At 47.6% G+C, this 27,726-nt stretch overlaps 1 protein-coding gene across 3 annotated transcripts in view; it reads right to left on the reverse strand.

Moving 5' to 3' along the window:
- MYH11 (myosin heavy chain 11) overlaps positions 1–23,665 on the reverse strand; it is a 65,190-nt gene extending 41,525 nt beyond the window's left edge. For all 3 annotated transcript variants that reach the window (XM_054992996.1, XM_054992994.1, XM_054992997.1), the window contains exons 1-4: positions 23,542–23,665; positions 18,026–18,387; positions 10,826–10,982; positions 1,381–1,408 (exon numbers count right to left, since the gene is read on the reverse strand). In XM_054992996.1, coding sequence (XP_054848971.1) covers positions 1,381–1,408; positions 10,826–10,982; positions 18,026–18,370 — 530 coding nt within the window. In that variant the 5' untranslated portion in view covers positions 18,371–18,387; positions 23,542–23,665. The remainder of the gene's footprint in view (positions 1–1,380; positions 1,409–10,825; positions 10,983–18,025; positions 18,388–23,541) is intronic.
- Between the last annotated feature and the right edge of the window lie 4,061 nt (positions 23,666–27,726).

The raw sequence follows: 27,726 nt of genomic DNA on the forward strand, positions 1-27,726 counted from the left end.
TTGCAAATCGTTCCTCCAATCACAAGCCTGCTGGATGAGAGGGCTCTCAACGATTGTTTGGGGGTGGGCAGCTGCTACTTTCTCCCTAGGCGTCCTGCTCCCAGGGAGCTTCACCGACACGGCAGCTTTCTCCAGAGCAGCAGGCTTGTGACTGGAGGAACGATTTGCAAAAGCTGCTGCCGCCGCCAGCTTTCTCTGGCTCTTCAAGCAGCAATTCTAACAGAGAGGGGAAGGACACTGGGACTTCAGTTCCCAGGAAAACTTGCAAAAACAATCAAGTGTTCTCCACGTGAAAAAAGTCACTTGTAGCTTGGCTCTGAGTAATCCAAAAATCAGCATCATCCACCAAAAGCCAGAGGAGCACTTTCAAGAGGCACAACCCCTCTTGGCAATGGCCATCTACTGTACAGGAGCCAGCAACCTTCTCTAGTCTTAGAGTGCCATACTAATGCAGGGGCTCCAGCATCCATGCAGAGCTCTCGACAAGCTATCCACACATACTGCAATGGCAGAACCGATTTGTGCTCCAGACTGTCTGTCATGGACAGAGTCAGCCTCTGCTTTCACAGAGCTCTTTGCAAGTGAATGAAAAAGCAATAAAAGTATTCTTGACATGTGAGAATACGCAAGTTAGGTCAGGTGCTTGCCATGACTCTACTGGGACAGTGACAAGGATATTACTGGTGGCAAATAGAGTGGAAAGGGATGGAGCCCGGGATTTTAAAAAGAAAACCTTTTCTAGGAACAGAATAAGTTCTAGGAACAGACACAGGTCCAGGGAGGGCGCGGCACACAGAGAGGACAGTGAGGGAGAATAAGCAAAGTTGTGAGAGAGCAGAGAAGACTACGTTCATGTAGCTGAGGGGTATAAATTTATTTATTGATCGATTTACTTCATTTATATCCTGCCAGTGTAGAGCTGCTTATATCGTTCTCTTCACCTCCATTTTATCTTCACAACAACCCTGTAAGGTAGGTTAGGCTTAGACGGTTTGGCCTGGTAAGCTTCTATGGCTGAGTGAGGATTTAAACGTGGGCCTCCCAGATCCTAGTCTGACACGCTAACACTACATCATATTGTCTGTCTTTGATTTCTGCTTTTCTGCAAAGAATTCTCTGCAGCATTGTTTAGCCTCACAACCATCCAATGAGATAGCTAGGCTCATAGCATTTGAACTTGTGTCTCCTTGGTCCAATCCCTTCATCAGATAAAAAAAATGTTCAATTTTTAAAAAACTAGAGCCTGAAGATTATTTCCCATCAATACATACATGCGGGAACCAGCCCAGTGTTTGCACTCAGCTCTCATGCAGATGGGGAAATGCTCAAGACAGGCAAAGAAGTAGGGGAGGGGAGATCAAAGTGGCTCTCTCTACTTACGTGCAGAGGATGGACTGATCTTCTCGATCTGCAGGCAAAGAAGAATGCCATTAGCTTGAGCCCACAATCTAATGCATCCCAACACCTTTATACCGTATATCCTGCTTTCAGTCTAAAAAGTTTTGCAAAGCCATCGTACAACCTGCAAAAAGTTTAGAAAGAGTAAGGTTATAAAATAAACAGCGCAACCACCGGCAAGATACCTCTGATAGGTATCTGCAAGCCCTCCAACAGGATCGACTTGATTGAGTTCAATTTCAAAGGTTTCTTAAACATGACGGATCTTCATTGCTCCATCAAACCTCTGAGGGCTGGCGGGGGAACAGGGCTCCACAGTTGAGCACCACGTATGGGTGGTGGGTGCTGGGGCAGACAGTCCTTGAAGGACTTCTTGGTCCCACATTGCTATATGATCAGCACCAGCCCTTTGTGTTGGGCTTGGAAACAAGCCATGAAGACATTGTGAGAAAGACGTAATACATGTCCAGTCTGGCGGCTCTGCTGCAATAGACATGAGATCATCAACTGATCATCTGAGTAGAGCCTTCTGAAGGCTACAGATCTTACCCTGCAAGAGGGTAAGATATGCAGCTGCCTGCCCCCCACCCCAGCATTCTCTGCTGCACTGCCAGATGGCCTACCTGGCAAGGTCAAGAAGGCTCCCACACTTTTATATTTTCCCAAAATGTGTAAGACACAATTCTTCAGGAGAGCATTCTTGTAAAGGAGACACATTTGTAATTTTAATGTCTTTGAAAATGGTGGCAATTTTTAGTTTATTGACACCTTGCTTTTCTTCCCAATGGGAATCCAAAGCAGCTCACGTTGTTCTCCTCTCTACATTTTATCCCCACAACAACCCTATGAGATAGGCTAGGCTGAGAGAGAGTGACTGGCCCAAGGTCACCCAGCAAGCTTCCATGGCAGAGTAGGGATTTGAACCTGGGACTCCCAGAGCCTAGTCCAACACTCTAACCACTAGGCAACACTGGCTCCTACAGCTTTATCATGGTGCAAACACTCTAAGAGAGAGTTGCCTTATGGATCTCCAAGGAAGAGATCTCTTGAGTAAAATTAAATGCCTTTCCCCATTGCAGCATTGCTTTTTTATCTTCTGAGAAAATTTTAAAGCCAGTATTACTGCATTGTTTATGGTATTATTATACTGTTCTTATTGCTTTGCTTGCCAATTCTGTGATCAGTCTCAAGTCTCAACCCAAAAAGTGGACTTCAAAGGAAGAAGACAAGTCAGTAAATAAACAAACTCCCATTAACAGCCCAGCTGCTGCATTCTGGACCCATCCAAGTTTCAGCGCAACTTTCAAAGGCTTTCCCTTGGGCAGAATTATTAGGGTTCATTTATGTAGGGGCAGCCCTAAGTTTGCATTTACAATGGCCTTTCTGCACTTCTGAGCATCTGGAGGCAGGGCCATGAGGTCAGCTGCAGATAAATCCAGAGTCTTGGGAAACCTTCCAGTCTAAAAGGCTTATTTGTTGTGGCAGAATCTTTTGTGGGCCAGCAACCCCTTGGCCAGAGGTGCCACTGCATGCCAGCAGCAACAGAAACTAGTCTAGTAAAAAGACACCCTTCTCTTAATTTTTATCTTTGTTTTTGTGACAGCAACAGCTGTCTCGATGGAGTGACAGGAACTAAGAATGAAAGGTCCAAGATCTAAACTAGTATACATTCAAAATAAAACCAAAAGGAATTCAATGCAACACTGTCCATGTTACACTGTCAAGTGGCCACAGCAAAAATAAAGGGATGCTGCCAAAGGGTTTTTCCAGAGAAAACAGCCACGGATATGCCAGAAACCAATCTCCTCTCCTTCTGCACTCTGATGCAGCTGCACAGAACAAGTAGAAGAAGAGAGGGGAAAGGGGAAGTGCTGCTCAGTGAAGAAGAGAAACTGCACGGACAAATATCTTCATGCTGAAGCAGCAGTCGAACATCTTGCATGGAAACTTACACAGCTGCCTCAAGGAGCGCAGAAGGAATGGCATTTTTGCAGGAGTTCTTCTGAGGGTATGTTCTTACCAGAGGCGCATGCTTCCACAGCACGGTGTTTTTTTCGAACATAATACCCAGGCACATAGTGATCTGATCTGGATGATGAGCAAGGCTTAAGACGGGCTTAAGCCACCCCACCTCCTTTCTACCACTGCTTTCCTGACCTGAAATGGCTCTGGGGAGCTGCTGGGAGGGGCCAAAACCTGTGGGTCTGGCTGACTGGCCTTCTGGGTGGTCAATTCATCATGAAGGAAAAAAACTGGCTGTCTGCACAGAATAAAACACCCAGAACAAAAGGCCCAAAATTATAAACAGGCCAGAAATAAAAACTGCCTGGCTAACTTATGGTTGCCAACCTCCAGGTGGGGATTGGAGATCTCCCAGAATTACAACTGATCTCCAGGTAGAGTTTCCAGCTCCAGGTTGGAGATTATGGGGGGTGGAGCCTGGGGACGGCAGGAGTTGGGGAGGGGTTGGAGCTCAGCAGGTTATATGACATTATAATGTCATACTGTCCAGATTCCAAAGCAGCCATTTTCTCCACGGGAACTGATCTTTGCAGTCTGGAGATCAATTGTAATTCCAGGAGATCTCCAGAGCCCACGAGAAGGGGCTGGCAACCCTATCTCCAGGTGACAGAGATCAGTTCCCCTGGGAAAAACCCAGCTTTTTTAGAGGATGGATTCTATGGCATTATACCCCAGTGGGGTCCTTCCTCACCCTTCTCAGGCTCCACCCTCAAGCCTCCAGGCATTTTCCAACCCTGACCTGACTTGGCAAGATTGGGAGGCAGTTTGGGGGCAGGGGCCACAGAAGCCAGGTCAGGATTCTCTCCATTCACAGATCCAGAGGAGTTAGCCGTGTTAGTCTGTAGCAGCAAAATAGAAAAGAGTCCAGTAGCACCTTTAAGACTAACCAACTTTACTGTAGCATAAGCTTTCGAGAATCACAGTTCTGACGAAGAGAACTGTGATTCTTGAAAGCTTATGACGAAGAGAACTGTGATTCTCGAAAGCTTATGCTACAGTAAAGTTGGTTAGACTTAAAGGTGCTACTGGACTCTTTTCTATTCTCCATTCACAGCGGCTTTTTGTTTGTTTTGGGTGAGAAAAGGGGAGAGCTTCTATACTGGCTCTGCCCCTCGTCCCGTCATCAGTCTTCAGGCTCCATCCCCCTGGCTCTTCCCCTAGAGAAGCACCACCCTGGCACCAGAATTTTGCCTTTCGGGATTCGGTCTCCCCTCAGCAGGCTGCCTTTTGCCCCTGGATATCTTCACGTTCCTTGGGGCCCCTGCAGAATATTGGCAGGGCAGGGGGATGGGCTGCGCATCTTCATGTGCTTCTGGAAACCAATTTCCATTAAATCTCTCTAGGCCAGCACTTGACTTTATCCCCAGTGGCTTAATCAGAAGGACCCATTTTTATCCCACAGCACCGGCTCAAAGAAATATCAGCACCCCTTAATTCCAGCTCCTCACCTTCCTTGACGAGTCTTACTGGGTGAATTTACCAAGACAGAATTCCCTTCAGCTGACTTATGCAAAAGGCCTACACTACAGGGGACGGGGACATGGTGCGCTCTTCCCAGATCTTCAGGCCCCCTTCCATGATCTCCCACCAGCACCCCACCCGAGTGCATTGAAGTTGTATTCCCTGCCTCTGAACAGCAGTCTCAACTTCTTCTGAAGAATTCCAAGTTTCTTTGGAAGGGGAAAATCCCAGCTCTTCTCTCCCTCCCTCCCCCTGCCCTATGCCCCCTATATTATCCCGAAGACCAGTGAGCTCTGCTTCTTCAACAGGCTTGGATCAGATGGCTGATCCCAAGGAGTGGAGCTGGCAGCCAGACCATAAAAGGAGAAAGTGGGCTGAAGCAGGAACCAGGCACCCTCGGCTTGCAACATCTGCACAGTTTGTTACGGGTCAGGGCTCCCTGAAGGATTTCCATTTTTCTAGCACAGCCAGAAAGAGAGAGCATAGCAGGGAAGGGACTCCTCACAGCTCTCTTCCCCTACACCAAAAGAGCAAAGGGGAGGGAAGAAGCTGGCAGCAGCAGTGCTGACCAACCTGGGCAATGCAGTTTGTGGCTGTAGAGGTACAAGAGAATACCACTGCCTGGGCAAGAAGACCCCAAGACGGGAGGGGAAGTCACCAGACCCCCAGGCAGACGGGTGAAAATCACACCCTGCCCTTGAAACCAGTCCAACTCACCTTGAATGGCTCTTCCAAGTAGCTCAAGGCAGCCATACCTGCTTCTCCCTTTCCTATTTTATCCTCACAACAACCCTATAAGGTAGACTATGAGAGAGTATGAGTGAGTATGATTGGTTCAAAGTAACCCACAGCAGGGATTTGAGCTCAAGTTTCACCAGCACTCTAACCACTACACAGCACTGGCTCAAAGGTATCTTGCCACATACGGTGTGGCAAATATTTCGTGCTGAAAGGAAATGTTTGCCTTTTGTATCTAGCCAACGCATCAGTTCGCACATGCTCTTTCATCAGCATCTGATGGAGACCTGCATGTGAGAATGAACCATCACAGAGTAATCACCCTGCACAGAGCTTTCCTTTCATTCAACATCAGTTCAGATGCAGCATTTTCCCACAGAGGCTGATCTCCATGTAGATCTCACATACACATAAAGCTGCCTTAAAACTGAAGCAGACCGTTGGTCCGTCAAGGTCAATATTGTCTAATCAGACTGGCACTGGCTCTCCCAGGGCTTTTTTTCTGGGAAAAGAGGTGGTGGAACTCAGTGGGTTGCCCTCGGAGAAAATGGTCACATGGCTGGTGGCCCCGCCTCCTGATCTCCAGACAGAGGGGAGTTTAGATTGCCCTCCATGCAGCTGAGTGGCACAGAGGGCAATCTAAGCTCCCCTCTGTCTGGAGATCAGGGGGTGGGGCCACCAGCCATGTGACCATTTTCAAGCGGTTCCGGAACTCCATTCCCCCGTGTTCCCCCTGAAAAAAAGCCCTGGTTAGAAGTCACGTACTACCTGATCCCTTAACTGGAAAAGCCACAGATTGAACCTGAGTTCTTCCTGCATGCAAAGCAGATGCTCTATCACTGAGCCACTGCCCCTCCTCTTGATGCTGCTGTGAATGCAGAAGCATTTGCAGAGGTAGCAAAACACCCACACAGCAGTTTCCTTGCACCCTCCTTGCATCATCCTACTCCAGCCTCCATCCCCCCCCCCACCAGAAAGCTTTAAGAAAAAGTTGGGAATAGCTAGATTTCTATACATTATAATTCATAACAATCTATTGTCACAATGGACAAGATCCAAGCTTTCTTTCCTTTTCTTCTTCTTAAGTCAGTCTATGGCCCTTTTCATGACAAAGTTAAAAGGGGAAAGATGGCGATGGAACATTTCCCTTTAAAACTCCACAATTAAAAGGGTTGGAGACTTAGTTTTGAGAAAAATGCAAGCTAAGCACCCATCCATTCTGGTAATGGATTGTGGAAATGCTGTAGTGATCTAATAATTCCTGGCTGTTGTTTTTAAGTCTGAAAAAAAGCACTGGAGTATGAGGGGAAAGGGCAGTTGAGACAAGGAAAATGGTACCCATGTGAGTGGGACCTGCAAAAATGCACACCTTCTTACCCACATGGCAAGGTTTGGGAAAGATCACAACAAGCCAGGGAGAACAAACCTAGGTGGAGCAACCAATGCCTGTGTGGAAACAGCCATGTGGTGGTCTTGCATGTATGAACAGGCCAACATGTCCTAGAATGTGCTGCTTAGTTCTAAATGCAAATCGTTCCTTTTGCTCATCCTCAAAACAACTCTGTGAGGCCCATCACAATACCCATTTTGCAGATAGGAAACTGAGGCTGAGAGCATATCAGTCACCCAGAGCTTGGGGGGAGATCCATGTCCTCTACCTTCGGACAGGAAGACCCCGCTGTGATTGGGATGTGCACAGACTCAGTATTTTTACCATTTAGGGACCTTTCTTACGCACAGGAAAAGACATCTGGGGCACAAATGTGCTCCCTGTACAATGCTCCTGGCCTCTGCCTCGCCCCCCCCCACCCCCAAGGGATAAGCTATTAATATGCAATTTTTCCAAAAAAGAAAAGAAAGATCTTGATGCTATTTCAGGCTTCAAGGCATGGATGCATGCAAGATTTCTCTACCCTCTTGGGTGAAGGCCAAAGTCTCCCATGAAAGAATAATCTTCAAGAACCAGTAACTCCGACAATCAGGACGTAAAAGCAAAGTTCTCTTTACTTTGATTTCTGAGACTTTCCGTCCATTAAGGCAGGGCTAGCCTGGAACTTTAAGAGGAGCCAGGAACAAGCAAGCAAATGAAGCACCCCTGCAGTTGCTGCCATGGATCTGGTCAGCTATGACAACGGACAAAAACTCGCCCATTGCTTCTTCCGTGCCACTGCCAGCCAAGCAGCCCTTCCAGCACTGCCCATGGCTCAGCTTGCCCATGGCGACCAATGGCCCTCCAGGACAGCAGACCACCAGGCACTTCCCTGAAAAGCTGGAAGAGTCCATCTGCCCTTGGCTTGGGGGTAAATGAACACAGCAGCACCCTGGCGCACAGAGCCCAGATGTAATTCTGTTTTAAGAGATGCTGTGGATTGTGCGGGTGGCTCTGAAGCCGAAGATGTTTAGCCATTGGCTTCGCCTTCTGTACTTTTTCAAGCTATTTACGTTTTTATGTCCCCATTAGGTCTCTGGATCGCAAATCTTGCTGATGGGCAAAACAAATAAAAGTGAACAGAAGCTTCGACAGGATCCAGACCTCTAGGCTGTTTCCACATTAAGACACATCTGTACTGCTCTGTCATTTCAGTATTAGAAACCAGAATTCCTACTTTGTTATTAGCATTTTAAAGTGAGCTTTACCTTGTCGTGTGAGCTCAAGACCCCATTCTGCAGAGCTCTACTCCTCTGCGCTTAGCTCCCAAGCAGCCACAAGGACAGTGTTTCCCAAATGCCTAAAATAACTTATTTGTTCGGAATTAAAATGAGCGGGACTTTTAAAACCAAAAATATGAACTTTTAGTGCATGAGAGAATAAATATTTTTATTCACCCTGAGAGTATTTTTTTTGCTGTGTTACTGCAAAAATCACTTTTCTGAGCATGTCTGCTGATGGGAAAGAGGCACGTCCAGAGCAGAAATGCTTGCAGGACAGTTTCAGGTGGGCAGCTGTGTTGGTGAAAGAGCAAGATTGGGGTCCAGTAGCACCTTAAAGACCAAGTAGATTTTCAGGGTATATAATCTGGAAATCTAGTTGATCTTTAAGGTGCTACTGGACCCGAATCTTGATCTTGAAGGACAGGTTATGCTGAGGAAGGTCTGCATCAGGAATGAACAAGACACAGCAAAAGTACACAGCCTAGCAGAGGCTGATGAAGTGCCAAAGAAGGGAGTCATTCAGAGATGCATCAGGCAACCTCCTCTGTGGATGATGCCTGGGGTTTGCAGTTACCTGTAATTATTTTTCTCAGCACTGTTTAGGAATTCCAACAGCAGGTTATGCTGATTCTCCCGGGCAGGAAGCTGCCATTTGCAAATGGAAGGGCTGTCTCTGTTTGTATGGAGAGATCCAGAGCTGGCCCATACATTTCAATGCCTGTGATGGCGGGCTATCTTCTCCACACACTGTAAAGGAACATGAAACCCTCAAGCACCACATGTCCCTCTTATCTCAGAATCCCACTGCAACTAGACAACCCAAATCAGGTTTGAAGTGGGAAAAGACAGCATCACCCATGTCACCTACAGAGCTGATGAAATTGGCTTATCCAGTTTACAAGCCAGAGGAGATGTGAGGGTTATCCAGAAAGGACGCCTCATCATTCTCCAACATGTACTCACCAACAGGTCTTAGAATTTAGAAGGTCTGTGCAAATTAACATTTTTTCCGCAGAGTTTCCCCCCCACCCCAGCCCAAGAACAGATTTTGTGCACTGGCCAAAACACATGGCCGAGTTATGACATGCCAGAGATGACATTTAATGCTTAAAGTGGTGCAGAGAACGATTCCAGGAGCATCTGTCAGCCTAAAGCCAAACCCTGCTGGTTGCAGAGCACCCTTTGATCCAAAGCAGCATCCACTGATTGAAGCCAGTGCTCAGTCTATCCAGGCTTGGATCCCAACGCAACGGAAGAGCCAAGGCATTTCTCAGTTCCAGTTGAAAAAAAAAGGTTTGACTCTTTGGCCAGATAAAGCCGCTGTGATGCAAATTTAAAAAACTGCCCCCTGCCATCCCACAAGCACACTTTTCCCTCTGCTCTCTTTTTTAATGTTTTGTTTACAAGCTGTCTTCAACCTCAGAAGAGCAGAGACATAAATCCCCCCACCCACCCCCCATACACACACATTGTACAATCAAATACAGCAGTAGCACATCACTAAAGGGCCGGCAAGAATGGCACCAGTAATCCAAAAATAGCAAAGTGCGGATCAATTCTTTACTTTTTCACCCATGCTTCTCAATCCCATCATCTCACATGTTCCTTCTTTTATTTGGATTGCACACTATAGCTGTGTGGGAATGCAGAAGGAACAGAGTTTAAATTCAGAAGCCCTCCCACCCAGAAGCCAGAACAGGTGCTCTCAAAGAACCTACAACCTGGACTATCAGGTATGACTGTATGAAGCTGAATTATATTGAGCCAACTGCTGGGCCATCAGTTCCAGCAAGAAGAGCAAGCAAAACGTTCTGGGAGCTAAAAAAGATGTAAAGTCTGCTTCCTGACCTCTGCAGCAGCCCAAGTGCCAGATGCCAGGCCCAGTTGCTTAGGTGCTGGTAGCTTCTTGGCACCTGGACTATTGCACCACCATAGCCCAGTGCAGTCTACTCTGACTGTCAGCTGCTCTCCAAAGTCTCAGACAAAGAAAAATCTTTCTCAGCCCTGCTCCACCACCCAGCTGTGCCCATTCCCCAACTGCAGATAAAATCCAGCTGCCAGCCTCCCCAGCCCCAAAGGACCCTATTTACCAAAACTATTTGCTTGGCATACAGGCAAATCAAGCGCAGCTTTCCCTTTCTGAGTCACACTAAGGTCCTAGATGGAGGCTGGTGCCAAAATATTTTTAGCAAATGTGTGCAGCCACTAAGGGGCTGGTTTGAGACATTTTGGTGCTTGGGACCCAATGACACTGTGAGGGGCACAATCCATTGGCACATGCACAAGCCCCAGTGAAATGAAGAACAGCCACAAAATAGTGGGTGATGGCCCCATGGGTCAGAGACGTCCATTCTCTCCTTGTTGCCTTTCATGGCATCCATGTTTTGCTATCAGCAGATGCGCTTTGCCTTATGCTAAGGCCTCTTCAGGCAGAAATTGCCCCACCTCCCCAACCCTATTTCCTGCATGCCAGTTCCTAGAGGAGAAAGAAGAGCAAAACAAGGCTTCCTGATGTTGAAAAGAGCCCCCCCCCCCTCCACACACACTCGCTTACCTTGCATCATGCTCCGGTATGCTGTGTCGGCAATTGCATAGATGTGCGGGGGCATCTCGTGGCGCTTCTTCCCTTTGTACATGTCAATAATTTTTTCTGAATAGATAGGTAGCTGTTTGTATGGGTTCACCACCACACAGAAGAGGCCTGAGTAAGTCTGAAAGGAATACCACAGAAATACGGAGTGTTTAATGTACTTCGTTTTTGCAGGAGTCCAACAACTGCCAAAGGCACATCTGTACCACTGGCCTAAACTAGCTGATTGCAGAGGGGTAGCTTTGTTTGTTATAGAAGAGTAAAACAAAACTCCAGCAGCACCTTAAAGACTAACAACATTTATTTCAGTATGAGCTTCCATGAGTCTTTGCCCACTTCTTCAGATAGACATGAAAATTGTTCTGAAAAATCTGATGGGGAAAGTTGGTGGGAGGGGAGAGTCAAGGATTAGTGTGAATTGTACCATGAGTCTTTCAGTTGTAAGTGCTTGATGTAAGGGGAAAGGGGATGCAGAAAAGAGAGATGTGAGTCCCATCATAAATTAACAGAATGAGCAGTTACACATAACTGGATGGGGAAGGAGGTCAGCATTCAAACAGATACGCAGATATTTTAATGAAAATTAACAGATATTTGTGTAATCTGATAAAATATGATATTCTGATAAAACACGAACAGCGAATTAAAATTTCTAAAAAGTGTAGAACTACTAGAGATTGTAGTGACTAAGGAAACCCAAGTCTCTGTTTAAAGCAGGATGACATGTGCTGTTTAATTTTTTGATGAGTTCTAATTCAGCCCTTTCATGTTGTCTATTCCCCTTGAAATATTGGGTGGTTTTTTTTGCTAGAACAGTGACTTTCAGGTGTGTAATAGCACGTCCAGGTAGATTAAACCTTCTCCCACTAGATGTTGTGGTTTCTTCTGTCTGATTTGTGTTCGCTGATTCTCTCACATAGAGGCTGACATGTTTGTCCAATGTAGACAGTGTAGAAGGGAATTGCAGGCACATGATGGCAGGGCAGGTGTCAGCACATGGCGAGGTGAGGCACCTGCCAGGGCCCATGGCTTCTGGTGGGGCCCACGGCTGCTGACTCCCTGCTCACGAATCACTTCTGATGCCTGTACTCACACCCTCCACTGCCCGCTTGTGAGTGCTTTCTCACCTCTACTCTCCCAGCTGCATATGCTGCCTAGTGCTACTATAGAAGGGCAGGGATGGTGCACAAAGCATCAGCATTCCTGATGGCCATTGCAGTGGCACTCCTAGCTGCACCCACCATCCAGCGCCATCAGGGAAAGGGTGTTCAGGGAGTGTCAGCAGCTGAGCCAATGGGAAAGCTTGCAAGTGGGCAAAGGAAGGATGCGCAGACACATGATTGGGAGGGCAAGAAAGGGACCCTAGCAATAAGCATAGGGGGCCCCTGAGCTCTCTGCCCAGGGCCCCCCAAAACCTGGAATCAGCCATACGTGTTGGCATACATTCAACAGGATGAAGAACAAGTGGAGGAGCCCAAGATGGCATCGCTGAAGTTTTTAGGTCGTGTCACAGTACTGCTCGAGTGTATACAGGGACAAAGTTGGCATCTAGGTCTGTGCAAGGGTTTGGTTCCAGGGTTTGTGTCTCCGCTGGGCTGTCCATGGTTATTGGTGAGATGCTGTTTTAGGCTGAGGAGGGAGGGTTGCCTATAAGCAAGGAATGGCCTGCCACACAAAGCCTGGTCAAACAGGCCCTCTTGCAAGGAACGCGTTTGGGGCTCAGGGGTCTCGGCCTCCTCATGTGAAGCTACAACTCTCAGCATCCCTTGGGGTACGCACAAAAGAAAAAGTGAGGTATGTTTGTAGCACTGATACGTTCAACATTTGACCCACTGAAGACAACAGAAAAGTCACCGAATTACTCAAGATTAGGCAACAATCATTTCCTCCACAGTGAAAAAACTCGTCCTCCTACGTCAATAATGGCGGCCAACAACCATCATCTTGGTTGTTGTGGGTTTTCCGGGCTGTATTGCCGTGGTCTTGGCATTGTAGTTCCTGACGTTTCACCAGCAGCTGTGGCTGGCATCTTCAGAGGTGTAGCACCAAAAGACAGAGATCTCTCAGTGTCACAGTGTGGAAAAGTCTTTTCCACACTGTGACACTGAGAGATCTGTCTTTTGGTGCTACACCTCTGAAGATGCCAGCCACAGCTGCTGGCGAAACGTCAGGAACTACAATGCCAAGACCACGGCAATACAGCCCGGAAAACCCACAACAACCATCGTTCTCCAGCCGTGAAAGCCTTCGACAATACATCGAACCACCATCTTGGTTTAGCGCTGAGGAGGGATGCTGGGGGGGGTGGGGAGATGGGGAGGAGGCTGCGGCCCACGAAAGGTTGGCAGGACATGCCCTAGCTTGTCCATTCCCAGACCGTGCCTTTACTTGTGAGTTTCTGAAGCAGGTCATCGCAGAATACAAGCAGGTTTTCACTGCTCATGGATTGAGGATCAGGCCCCAAATTAGATCAGAGAATCATTTGCTCTTACAGATTATAATGGTGGAAATATTCCTAAAAAAACAAAATATGTTCCAACCAGGGGTGGGGTGGCATGTTAAAATGCCTCAAGAGCAAGCCAAGTCAGGCAGCCCTCCTCCCAGTGCAGTGCCATACTGGACTCAGGCATCAGGCAGCCATTCTCCAGGTGGAGCATGGTATTCCCACGGCAATTGCAACTGATCTCCAGAATACAGAAATCCGCTTCCCCAGAGGAAAGGCCGGCTTCAGAGAGAGGACTCCATGCCAACATATCTCCGCTGAGCTCCTTCACCTCCCCAAATTCTGTCTTCCCTGGGCATTGCCCGGAAACCTCCAGGAATTTCCCAAGCTGGAGCTGGCAGTGGTACTTAGTTCAAGATGGCAGGCAAGCCTGCAGCCATCGCTGTCACCAGTGTTTGGTCTCAGCCAACCCTGCAGTGCTGCCTGCCTCACTGGGCTACCGACACCCTTTCAAGGTAGGAACGCACCAGGATTTTGCCAGAAACCTCAATGACCAATTGACTCCTGGTTAAGATACATAACTCTACAATTTTGCTCAGAACTCTTGTGCATTCTCTCTGCTTCCTCCGCCTCTTCCTCCTCAATCCCTTTCCCATGCCTGGCTTGGAGATTTGGGGTTAGGGCACCTGTTTTGCACATCAAGGGTGTATTTGCAAAGCCCCGCTCATTTTCTTCCCCTTGACTTCCTAATCTGTTATTAAAGCTCACAAGTATGTGATTACACCCAAGCCTCTGTGCTGACCTTTTAAATCAACTATGTCCCTGTTCACCGATTTACAGTCTGGGATTTCCCTTTCTTGACCATATTAGGAGACAGCCCAAGTTTTTGCACAAAGTAAACACTTTATATGGCATTCAGCAAATGCAGAAATGTCTGCTGGCAGCGTGAAGACCGGCATGGCTCGGCTGCTCGGAGCCACACAGAGTCCATCCGCAGTTCAGCTGCACGAGCTACTTCTTTAGGGGTCTGAAAGGGGTTTCCTAGGTGCACCTTTCCCCTGAGAGTCTTTCGCTCAAGTACCTTGCTCATATGGCCACTGCAGGGCACCCCCGGACTATGCGACTGGGTTCACAATACCACCAGCAGAAGAAGAGGCTCCAAGCCCAACATGGAGGACAGACAACCGACAGGGGCCGACTCTCCCATTCATCGGGTGGTTTTTCAGAAGTATCAGCCATTGGAAAGAGCTTGGTGTAGCAAGGCACTATTTGTGTCTCATGGAAGGAGGGCTTTCTGCTTTTCTGCTTGGGATCACATCTGGGGCAAGTTTAATGCTCATACTCCAAGCCCAGTTTTCAGGCTAGCCACGTTACTGGGTAAAAGACAGCCCTTCCTGGGGCTGGGGAAAGGAAAAGTAATGCAGAAGACCAGCATTGGTGGGACTGGGGAGGACAGCCACACACTAATTTCCTCTCCATTGATGTACAAATTAGTATTCGCCCCTGGATCAAGAGGAACAAATATTAGCAGTATGTATCTTGAAATGAGTTGTAGTGGTTAGAGAATTGGACTAGGATCTGGTAGTCCCGTGTTCAGATCCCTACTCTGGAAGCTCACTATGTGACCTCGGGCCAATCACACACTCTCAGCCTAACCTACCTCACAAGGTTGTTGTGAGGATAAAATGGAGGTGAGGAGAATGATGTGAGTCGCTTTGGGTCCCTATTGGGGAGGAAGGTGAGACGGAAATTAAGCAAAAAGATAAATTTAGCTTGGACAAATAATTTCAGCTCTTAGGGGAATTTCTACAATCAACTTTGTCTTCCTATGTGACGGAGGCAGAGTTTTTTCTCAAGGGGGCGTGGTTAAGGTGGGGTCAATGGTCCTCAAGCACACCCAATATTTTTGCCAATGTTCCACCCCCTGCTCTTAGCTAAAGATCTTTGTTTGATCCTTGACTAATTCTCTGCCTAGCTGTTCAGTACTACACTCCCAGTTCTCTAAGGTTTAGTGAACCTTTCCACCAAAAACCTCAGCCACCAGCCCTGGGCAACCCCAATGCCACTTTTGTCAACCTTGGCTGTGGTTCAGAAAGCAAAAATCTAATATGCCAAGAGCAGCAAGGGGCAGCAGGGCCTCACTGCAGGGAATCCAGGCACTATCTTAGTCTCAGAGCCATTGTATGAAATATTCAGTCTACAAAAGAGCAGGGAGAATCCCCTCACAGCAAGAGTGTGATGGTGCGACTCTGAGGCCACAGGAAGCTGACAAGCCACAGGAAGCGCACGATGAATATGACAGCAGCCATGTTGGACTAGGCCAGGGATCCATCCAGTCTGGAATCCTGTTCCACCCAGCTACCAAATCAGTTGCCTCGGAGGACCAATAAACAAGAGCATAAAGGCCAAGGCATTCACCCGGACTCTGCCTCCTCTTCAGAGGTTTACTGCCTCTGAATGTGGAGGTTCTCTTTAGTCAACAGGGCCTGAAGGACCTATCTGCTCTGTCAGCCTGTCCAGCAGTCCCTCTTTAAAGCCACATGCGCTTGTAGCCATCACAACATCCACAGTCAGTGAATTCCACGATTAAGTATTTCTTTTGTCCATCCTGAATCTACTGCCCGTCAACTCCATTTGGTGCCCCCAAGTTCTAGGAGAAAAAGCTTTCTCTATCCACTCTCTCTGCTGCACGCATCATTTTATAAACCTTCTATGTTCCAAAAAGTCCCAGTCTCTCCAGCCTCTCCTCATAGAAAAGAGGCTCCACCCTCTTAATCATCTTGGTTGCCTTCTTCTGCACTTTATCCAGATTTGCAATGTCCTTTTTGTTGTGTTGCCATGTCCCCCAGGGTCCAAACTGGGGGGGGCAGTAGGGCAGGGGGCAGTGGGGTGCCCACCCTTGCATACATGCATCCCTGTACTCCCCTGTGAAGTCATTTTCCAGTGTGATCCATAACTTCCCTGTTACGCTGGTAAATGATGTCATTTTCCAGTGCTGCAGGTGAGTGTGCAGGCGCTCCGCACGTATACCTTCCCCCCAGGTGCCTTCCCCCCTGCTGGCAGGTGTGTGGATGCGGGAGGGGGCAGGGGCTGGAGCTGGGGACACCCTACCTTTTTGAGATATGGCAACCAGAACTGTACATAGTACTTTGAACGAGGCTACATCACTGATCTATACAAGAGCATTATGATCTTGGCCATCCTGTTGTAAGGATCTGCCAGTTGAATCTCAGTAACTTCACTGCAAGAGTCCAAGACTGCATGAGTTGATGATCCCCAGTTCAGCATCCCAGTTTATTGATGATCCCAGTTTCAGCATCCCAGTTTCAGCATCCCAGTTTATTGATGATCCCCAGTTCAGCATCCCAAAAACGTTCTTTGTTAGGAATAAAGTCTTGTTCTCAATACCCAGCATATACAGACATTTAAGCACAGCCCCGTTTCCCTCCTTCTATCTACAGTGAATGGGAAGTACTCTAGCTACAGTAGATATCTACTCACACCTGTTCTCAGTTCTTCTCCAAATAATCCCAAAAACAGATTTTGTCTTTTTTCCCACTACCACACACATTGAGGTCCTAATGCATGGTATGTTCCAGTCCTTCCCTTTTCATTGGTAGGTTACATATTTGTGTTCAGAGATCAAAATGTTCCCACTGTAAAGTTCTAAGAACTTAAGAAGAGCCCTAATGGATCAGACCAGTGGTCCATCTAGTTCAGCATCCTGCCTCGCACAACGGCCAACCAGTTACTCTGAAGGACAAACAATGGGCCATAGAGGCCATAGGCTTGCCCTGATGTAGCATCCTGGCAGTGGGCTTCAGAGGTTGAAGCCTTTGAATGTGGAGGCTCCCTTTAGTCACCATGGCTTGTAGCCACTGATAGGACCTATCCTCCATGAATCCTCTAAACCCCTTTTAAAGCCACGTATGCCTAAGGCAATCACTATATCCTCTGGCAGTGAATTCCACATTTTAATCACTTGATGTATAAAGAATTGTTTCCTTTTGCCCATCTAGAGTCTACTGTTCATCAGCTTCATTGGATGCCCTTGAATTCTAGTATTTTGGAAGAGGGAGAAAAAGTTCTCTCTGTCCATTCTGTCTATCCTATGCATAATGTTATAAAACTCTATCACGTACTCCCTTAGTTGTCTCTTTTCTAAACGAGAAGTCCCAGACTCTAACCTCTCTCCATATCCACTATCTGGTCTGGCCAACCCATCATCCATTAAGGATAAGTTACCCTGAACCAAGTTTTCTCCAGATCCTGTTGTCTTTCCCCCAGGAATGCATTCAGGAGGAATTAGCAAATGGCAGATGCACAGCAAATTTGTGCACAACTGCCCCCCCCTGCCCCAAGTCAGATATTGCTTGCCTTTTAGTGGCCAGCATAGGAACAAGAGTTGTGTGTAGGGCTTCCAGCTCCAAGTTGGGAAATTCTTGGAGATCTGGGGGGTGAAACCTGGAGAAAGTGGGGTTTAGGGAGGGAAAGGACCTTGGTATGGCATAATTCCATAAAGTCCACCCCCAAAAGTAGCCATTTTCTCCAGGTGAACTGATCTCTGTGGCCTGGAGACCAGGTGTAATTCCGGGAGATCTCCAGCCACTACCTGGAGGTTGGCAACCCTAGTTGTGTGTAGAGTCGCGTCTAACCTTGAGATGGGGAGAGGGACTTGAAAACAGCCCTCCAAAAGAACTACTTGCCCACTGTGGACTTACATAAATGAGGCCTGAGAAGTATCTCTCTCGTAGATTGTGCAGGACGGAGGCCTCATTGAGGCAGGTTAATTCAGCCATGTCTTCCACTTTGGAGAACTTGGGAGGGTTCATTTTCTGGATATCATCCTTGCTGAAGGAGGCCTTCTTCCCATTCTCGGCCAGCTCCACCAACACTTCTTCCCCTTTCTCCTCCTTGATGCTTGCGGCTTCGAACCCATGTTTCTCTGATGGGACCCACACCAGTTTTTTAGCTGACCAGTCTGCCTGGGCAACAGGGCTGTTGATAAAGTTCTTGTCCACAAAGAGGAACTTCTCATCGTCACTGAGTTGGCCTTTCTGGGCCATTTTGGCTCAATGGGCACCTGGAAGGAAGCAAAGAGAAATTACCTATTTAGAAAGAGAGCAAGGCAAATCACGCACCATTGTATTTTATTTATTTAGAACATTTAGTGAACTTGTATCCCACTTTTTTTTAAATAACTATTTTTATTTTTATTTTTTTTCCAACATTAACAAAATGTAAACTTTTAACACCAAGTGAGTTATTTATATAACAACGTTTAAGATATTGAGATAAACAACCTGATATACAGATTTTTATACCGTATACAATTAATATAAAAGAAAATCCTTTTCTTTTTAGGTACAGAGTTGTCAGTTGTAGCATAGTTGGTTACAAATTCAAAAAATGGGGACCATTTTTCTATATACGAAGATTAATAATTGGGATTATTCATAGATGTTATCCGATCAGTTATTTTTTCCATTATCAACAGGTTCCAAACCTTCAGCAACCCCTGTTTGACAGTGGGGATCTTGTCTATCTTCCGATTTTGAGCGAATGCAGTCTTAGCAGCTGACAACAATAAACAAGATTTTTTCCTCAGTTTTGAAACACCATTATCTTTCCATAAGTTGAGCAAGATGGTTTCCGGACATTTTTCTATTTCGTGTCCTGTGATCTTTTCTATATCTTCTAGAATTTTATTCCAATATTTTTGTACATGTGGACAGAACCACCAGCAATGGTATCCCACCTTTTTATCAAAGTCAAGGTGCCTCACTCAACAAAGATGACAATTGACTACGGAGAAAAACCTTAAAATAAGCCTAGAAAGACGGTCACCTCACTTCATAATTTCTCTCACTTTCCCAATCAATTGCCAAAGCCGCTCACAACCATTAAAACATTTCATTAGGCAAACAAACACCAACAAAATCCACAGTTGTTGTCTAAATCACACTGGGAAGCAGAAATGATTTCACCCACACCAGGAAAAACTAAGGCAAAAGCTGACAAAGCCGGAAAGGGTGTTTATTTGTTTGTTTTCACCCTGCGTTGAAGACCCAAGGCCAAAGAGAACTCCAGAGAGGCAGCGGCTCCACCAGAAGACCCTCCTTGCCCAGGATGCAGAAGCCAGAGCCCTGGAGCACAGCAGCCACACCCGCAGTTCTCCTCGCTCAGCTTTTCCTCTCACTGGAATCCAGACCGTGCTTGTTTGGGGGTGGGGGAGCAGGGGGAGGCATAATAACCTCACCAGGGCCCAAATGATAGCAAGGAAGTGGGAACTAAAGCAAGCCCCATCTTGGGCCCTTCACTATGGGCCTGGGCCACGGAGCTCCCTTTCCAAGGAAATCGCTCTCCTTCTGCCCTAGCTCCCGAAGACCTACAGAGAGCTGGTGGGAAGTTGGCTTGCAGGCCAGGGGGACAGCTGCCCAGCACGAGGAAGAACCTTCCCCTTCACCAAAAGCTCCCTACAGTAGACCAGAAGCAAGGGTTGGACCAGGAAGGAAGAGCTGTCAACTTCCAAGCCCCCTTCAACCTCCCACCCCATTTCCCCACCTTTCCTGAAGAGAGAATCTTCTCTCCTTACGTCTCCCACCCCATCCCACGCTCAGGGTTGGCCCAGCTACAGAAAGGCAAGAGGAACCCCCTCGACTGGCTCAAAGGGCATTAACTGGCTTCTAAAATCTCCACATCTCTTGGCTCTGGTCTTTGATAGCTGCCTAGATGGGACATGGAAGGCTTTGAAAGAGTGTTATATTTTACACGGTTCATTTTGAATGCCCAGTAAGTAACATGGTTATTCTCACTTTTCTTGGGGGGTGGGGGTACAAAGTCATCGTTTGTCCAGGGCGCCAAAAAACCTTGAGCCTTCCCACTCTAACTTGCCCCTCTTCCTCACTGCCCCCTTTAGAGTCCTCCTGCTTAGAGTTAATGCACATTAGCGTTTTCTGCATCAAACTTGTTTTTCCTCTAGAAAGGGGGAGCTCCATGTGGGATGCAGATGAACCAGACTAGAGCAGTGAATTGTAAGAGTTTGCATTCAAGGAACCCTTTCCACACTGTCTTACTTGCTACGGGGCCCCCAAGTTAGGACTGCCAATGGGCCTGGAGAAAAACGCACTGTCCCTTTGAGTGCTGTCAAGTTGTAGCCAACTTATAGAGACCTCTGCTGGGGTTTTCAAGGCAAGAGACTAACAGAGGTGGTTTGCCATTGCCTACCTCTACATAGCAACCCTGGTCTTCTTTGGAGATCTCCCATCTAATTACTAAACAAGGCTGACCATGCTTAGCTTCTTAAATCTGATGAGATCGAGCTTGTCTGGGCTATTCAGGTCAGTCCTGCCCCTTTACTGTTAATGTGTGGAAATGGGCATTGGAAGCTTTTAATGGCACAGAGGTAAATAAGTTAACGGCCCATTAAGTCTCTCTTAAAGGAACAGGACACTTTCCTCTGGGCCTGTTGGCAATGCGATCCTCAACACATTCTCTGGACATCCCAGCCCTGCAGTGTGCTGCAGTGGGTTCTGAGAAACATCCTTGGCTGCTTTGTGAATTCCCAGAGGGCACTGGAGAGACCTGTCGGCCCTACATTGACTGAGATCGACTGCTGTAGCACACCCATGACCCCCTCTGCAAGATGCCCTTCAGGAACTCAGACCACCTTCCCAGGAAGCCCAGACATCCCAGGATGAGAGACAGAAGCCAAGCAGGGCATACCGGCCTCGTGGTGCGGTGGGTTATGCCCAGCTCTTCTGCAAAGTTGACCTGACAAACCGCAGGGTGCAAATCCAGCAGTCCTTCTCCAGGAGGAAGAGATGCTCCCTCTTTTTGAGATGGGTCATCCCCCCCCCCCAATCATTTCTGAGTTCCGTCCCCCTCACCAGCGCTTTTGTCTGCAATTGATGGTTTGCCAAATTCAACCCATCAAGCATCCATCACTACCTGTTCTTTGCCTTTGCCTCAAACTCAGATACCAGACCCACATACACCCAAACAGCAAAATTTCAGGCTCAGCAACTGGCAACCACCCTCAGGCCATTTTTCTCCAGGCAGTTGGCAACCCTACATGCATTTCAAGCATTCACCAGGCTTCTCCAACATTCTTTCAGGACTCTTTGTGACAGCCCTGCAGGGCTGGCTTGTAAAAGGTCACTTCCAAGCAAGGGTTGCAGCTGTTTGAGCAGGCAAGGAAGGTCTCGATAAGGACGAGAGTGCCCTAATCGACTGCTGTGGGAGGACATCTGCACCAGGCATTCATCAGCAGGCTGCTGGCAGGGAGGGCAGTTATCAGTAATCCCATATTGCACATGAGCAGCTGGTGCAATGCTAAGCAGGTCTAGTCAGCAACCTACTCCATTCTATTCAATGGGGCTTACAGACAGGAAATTGCTCTTAGCGGGGCATCATAAGGCCACTGAGGCCAACCACAGGACAGAAGGAAGATCTGAACCAGGGTCTTTCTGACTCTTTATTAATATGCACCACATTGGCTCTTGCTGCTGGAGATATAACTTTAAAATAAATTAAGTGCTAAGGTTCTCGTTTCAGCACATTTGCAGGCCTGAGCAGTATTCTGGATTTCAAGAGTTCTGTTCGCCAAAGCTGTACTGCCTGCTGCTTTTCTTACAAGTATCTTTCCTCTTAATCATGGTGGGGGGAGAGATCTCTTAACCTTGTTGCTTCTAAGCCAAAGAAGCTTCAAAGAGCCCCGTCACTAAAGAGTCAAAGTCATCTGCAAGAGCGCTCTGGGCTTGTTTGCATCTATCCATGTAGGCTGCCATATAAGGCTATGTTCTTCTCATAGCTAGCAGATCCGCCAAAAGAGGAGGAAAAAACCTAATGATAACAAAGTTCAAAACAAATACCTTTTAGGGAATAACAAAGTCTTTTGCAAAGGCGACACTTTAAAAAAAAAGCAGTTGTTGATGTTCAAGACACCGCAGCTAGAGCAGGAACGCCAAAGCCGAGTGTCGCCGATACTCACTAGGCAAGCTCGGTTTGCATCGTGTGGCTTCTGATTTCTGAGCAGCGAGAACTTGAATGAATTGGAAGAAATGCATCTATCAAAATCCAAGCTCGTTTTTTTAAAAGATGGATTTTCTGGAAGGCTCATAGCAGGAGTTTAGCACCTTTGACATTCCTCTAAAATGACACGTTTATCTGACTACCACTTCACCCCCTGGGTCAAGGTATACTTCCAGCTGCTTCACATGATACCTCTTTGGGTGTACATGTAACACATCATATATACAAAGGAGATGTGTATGTATGTGTGCAGCAAAGGTGCACGCAGGATTGGCCACAGTGCTCAGGATGCCCAATGGCAAACCTGCGTCCACTGCCCTGCAAGGTTGGGAAAAGTCCTTCACTCTGAGTACAGAAGGCTTGCCGTAATATCCACGCAAACTCTCTTTACTGCCATCTGCTGACATTTTCCTGTCTTTATTCACAATCCTTTGGCTGATGGCAAATACCCTCATTTGCTGCCTCTCAGAGGGGGGGAAAATTAACCACCGGAATAGGGAATGAAAAGTTATTTCAGCTCTTTCAGATCAGCCCTAGTTTCAAAAGCAAGAGGCTGTTTTGACAACACAACAGTGAAGTTTTACTGCAAACTTTCTTTGCAACTTGGTGGGTCAAGATTGAACAACCAAAAAGTTGTGTGCATTTTCACCAGGCCTTTCCATTCATTACGAGGAGATCCAACTTCTGCGGCACCCACATTCTGCTGCTGTCTTCAGGAACTAGTACCCATTGGTTTCCACTTAAGTAACTCATGGAGGCTATTGGTTGAGTTTTAAAATGCCAGCTACTTGACAAGATTCATTGCTGTTTTAGCATCTTGAATGGTAGAAACATTGCTTCCTAGCGCCTCCTATAACATCTGCGAATTGTCACCTTTGTACCTTGTTCATACACAAGTAACATACCCTGTAGAGTCTGCCTCTGTTTCTCTATGCAATTAGGTATCAATAAATACTTAGCCATTAAATAAGCTCTCTCCCTTGCTAGTCCAAATTGCTCATTTAAAAACAACAAAGGTGGATTTCCATTCACTCCCCCAACAGAAACTCACATGTCCTAGATTGCTTTCATCCCACGGGAAAATAACTACTCGACTGCTTTTACAAAGAAGAGCAATTAATTCAGTTTGATAGAGGAACAGCGAGGGAAGCGGCTCTTAATGCACAGCGGCTGGTAAATTCCTTTGCTGTCAAAGAGTACTTACAGAGGTCCGGTGATGAAGGCAGAAAATGTATTGGAGAGTCCGGAACCCAAGCAGCTAACAGCTGGGGCCGTCCAAGCACATGCTGCCTCTGCAACCCCCTATATAGAGGAAAACAAGCTCAGTGGGGAGGGGCCCCAGAGACCGCCCCCTGCTGGAAAACTTGGAGAGTACAGGGGGAGTACCCCACAGACACTGCTGGGCCCAGCTTGAAGCTGAAAATTAGCGCCCCCAACCTTCACAGCCGCACTTAAGAAAGGGGTGTTCTGCTCCATTCTTCTCACAAACCACATGATAGGATGGCTCAACAATTACAAGTCTTTTTTTAAAAATAATAACTTTCCAGAAATGGAGCTTTTGTGGTCCAAACATGGGACAAGCCCTTCTTAACCCCTTCCTGCCACTGCTATCTCATTGCAGTTGGGTTCCCAGCATAAGGAAGAGGTCAGGTCGAGAAGAGCCCAGTTATCACACAGAGGCCCTCCAGTTTCTTCTTTGCAATAAAACCGGCTTATCTATCACCAGCTTTCTCATGTGGAACGCAGAAATAAAACCAGGTATGACCAGTGTCACGAGAAGGGTCCAGCTGGGGATGGGGGGGGGGCAATAATTCCCAAGGCCGACTTCCGCCTGGATGGAGAGTGCTCACCCTCTCCACCATGGGTTTTATGCAATGTTTGACGCTGTTTTAAGCTGCCTCCATCCCCAGGGGAGTCCGGAGTTTGCTTTTTCCCAGCTCTCAGCAGCAGCAGCTTTGTGGCACAGCTGCCATTTTAACCCAGCTCCTGAGAAACGGCTGTAAATAATTTATATATATAAATGTCTCCATCTGTCCATAAATGGGAAAAGATAACTGTTCAATGGCCTGTGGCATAGCAGGGAGGGAGAGGAAGGAAGAGTCCCCTCTGCTGCTGTGGAAAGACAGGGAGGCTGGAGAGGGAAGCAAGGACGAGGTGCCTGCCGCCGGCTTGGGGGAGGGAGGAGTCTGGTCCTCATCAAATCCCCTAAAAGTTCCAATGCTCCCCCCCCCCTCAGGCCACTCTCTGTATGTCCCTCGTCTGGGCCGGTATTTCTCAAACATCCCAAAAAGGGAAAGCATGGATCCTTCAGGAATTCCCATCAGCATTCCGGAGGCAAAATCCCCAAACCACCCCACACAGCAACTGCCTAAATATGGAGCACAGGTTGGAGCTGAGGTGTGCCTGGAGAAGCCAGAAGGAAGGAGCCACTCCCAGGCCTGCTCTCTGCTAGCCAGGTCAAGTGGTCACCACGGGGAGCCACAGACTGCCCAATCAGCTGGGCCCATTTCTTGAGCAGGGCATAAAGCAGCCTGGCTCTGCTAATGTGACAGAGGGTGAGGTGCTGCTTCCCATCTTAGTGGCTAGCATTTGCATCCACATACACTACTTCAGGGGGCTGCTGGCTCCCCAATTCCAGCTGCATTAGTCCCTTATGCTAGAACACATGCGTCATGTGCGTAAGTTCCCTGTATGCGGCAGCCATTCTTTTTTTTTTTTTCCCAGTCATTTTTGCATGCACATTAACTCAGCTATGAGACGGTCAGCCATGAAGCCCCCTCCCAATCCACCTAGCAACTGCTTGAGTTTCTGTATGGGCAGCCAAGAACTAATGCATAGACTAACAGGAAGCCAGGGGGCTGGTGGGTCAGATCCGACCTCTGCCAAAGGCAACCTTCAGAAAAATCAGTCCTCACAGCCTCAAGTCTCTTGGCTGCTAAGCAGGAAGAGCTGCACTGGCCTACATCACAGGGGTCTTGTAAGGCTTCATGTGCACAAAGTGCTCAGGATTCTTGAATTGTGTTATAGAAATGCCAAATATGGTGATGATGATGCAGCAGTTGAACAGCCATTTGGACGATGGAGGGGAAGAAGGGGGGGGGCTGTACATCCCTCTCTGTGGGTCACATGCCAAGGAGGAGAGGAAGGGCGGTGTGGGTGCTCCAGCTGCCACAAGCATCCCAAGGGATCCTGCATAAGAGCCAAAGTTGGAGAGGGGGACTGCCAATGTTCTGGAGAATCCATGACCTAAGTAGAACTCCCTCGACACAAGCCACCCCCCCCCCCCACAAAGGAAAGTCACTCCTCAGTCTTCTTTGGCGGAGCTATAAAACCGCTGCATAAATATCTCCACCTTTCAATGGCAACAGCTTAAAAAGGAGTGGAAATTCTTCCTCTTTGCATTCACATACGTAGAGACAGCTGCTGGCAGGCGAGTGAAGCTTCGAACGAAAGGGGGGCACCAAGCCACATCCAGGGCAAGATGGAAAGTCGGGAAATGAGTAATGGCAAGGAACACAGAAGGCCACAATCCAGGTGTTGTTTGTACGCACCTGCGTGTGAACTGGCTTCCTGCTGCCAAACTCAGCAAGATCAGAAGGGGGGCAAGTTGAGTAAGTTGTGGCAGCTTCTTGAGTTGGCAGACGATGCCACCCAAGCAAAGTTTAGAGCTCCATGCAGTTGCCAAAGACAGTCCCCTGAGAGCCCATTGTGGCTCCCTTTGTGAGATCAGCAGCATTTGTTGCTTAATTGGAACTTGTAGCTGTCCAGGCTTGCAAACCTTCAGAAACAAGCACACAACCATAGAATCATAGAGTTGGAAGGGGCCATACAGACCATCTAGTCCAACCCCCTGCCCAGTGCAGGATCAGCCTAAAGCATTCCTGACAAATATTCATCCAGCCTCTTCTTGAAAACTGTCAGTGAAGGGGAGCTCACCACCTCCCTAGGCAGCTGATTCCACTTTTGAATTACTCTGACCGTGAAAAAGTTCTTCCTAATATCCAGCCGGTACCTTTGTGCATGTAATTTAAGCCCATTGTTTTGGGTCCTACCCTCTGCTGCCAACTGGAGCAGCTCCCTGCCCTCCTCCAAATGACAGCCTTTCAAATACTTAAAGAGAGCAATCATGTCCCCCCTCAATCTCTTCTTCTCCAAACTAAACATTCCCAAGGCCCTCAGCCTTTCCTCGTAAGGCTCAGTCTCCAGACCCCTGATCATCCTCGTTACTCTCCTCTGCACCCTCTCGATTTTGTCCACATATTTTTTGAAGTGAGGCCTCCAGAACTGCACACAATACTCCAGGTGTGGCCTGACCAAGGCAGTATAGAGAGGGGCTATGACCTCCTGAGATTTCAACGCTATGGCCCCTTTGATACAACCCAGAATTGGCCTTTTTTGCCACTGCATCACACTGACTGTTCATATTTAGTTTACAGTCCACTCTTACCCCAAGATCTCTTCCACATATACTACTGCCCAGAAGTGTATCCTGGAGCAGGGCAGTGTAGTGGCTAGAGTGTCAGACTAGGATCTGGGATACCCAGGTTTGAATCCCTGCTATGCCCCCCAAACTCACTGGGTAATCTTGGCCCAGTCAGACACTCTCAGCATAACTGAACTCCCAGGGTAGTGGTTGTGAAAATGATGTTGTAAGCCACTTTGGGTCCCTATTGGGGGTATAAATGAAGTAAATGGAGGGAAGGCAGCATAGTAGAGCCCAGTCTCCTCAGAGCTTGGAACCTAAGCAGGGTCAGTACTTGGCTGGGAGACCACTACAGAAGACTCTTAAGAGAAGGCACTGGCAAACCACCTCTGCTTCTCATGTGCCTTGAAAGCCCCAGCAGGGGTCGCCTTAAAATTAGCTGTGACTCGACAGCACTTTACACATACAAATGAATAAACAAACATTAGATGGCAGGAGGTGCCAATTCCACAGGGCAAGGCATTTGCCAGGGCCTCCAAAACTGGCCAAAGGCCACCTGCTTCAACAGCACTTGGCTTTGCACTTTGCATGAGGCACCCCAGGAGGCAGCACAAGCAGGGATTCTGAACTTGCACACCGTTCCTCTCCTATAGGGGTTTCTCACAGTCTGGAGGATGAGACCAGCTCCTCATTTCTGTACGCTGCATTGAGCAAGCATGCCGATAGGCATGCCACTGTCCAACAAAAGACAGCTAAGCCCAAGAAGAAAGAAATCAGCACTGCCCTTCAAACTTGGAAGGTTCCTAAGGATTTCTCCCAAGTTAGCAACTTTAAGTGCATTCCACTTCTTCCGCAAAAGAGAAGATATTGCTTTTTATGCAGAATCAGACTATTGCCTGCACTTCAACTTTCTGGGTACTGAGTCATTGTTTCCAACCACAGAGAAGAGCTATGGGCAAAATCAAC

The sequence above is a fragment of the Eublepharis macularius genome, chromosome 12 (genome assembly GCF_028583425.1).
Source record: "Eublepharis macularius isolate TG4126 chromosome 12, MPM_Emac_v1.0, whole genome shotgun sequence".
NCBI lineage: Eukaryota > Metazoa > Chordata > Lepidosauria > Squamata > Eublepharidae > Eublepharis > Eublepharis macularius.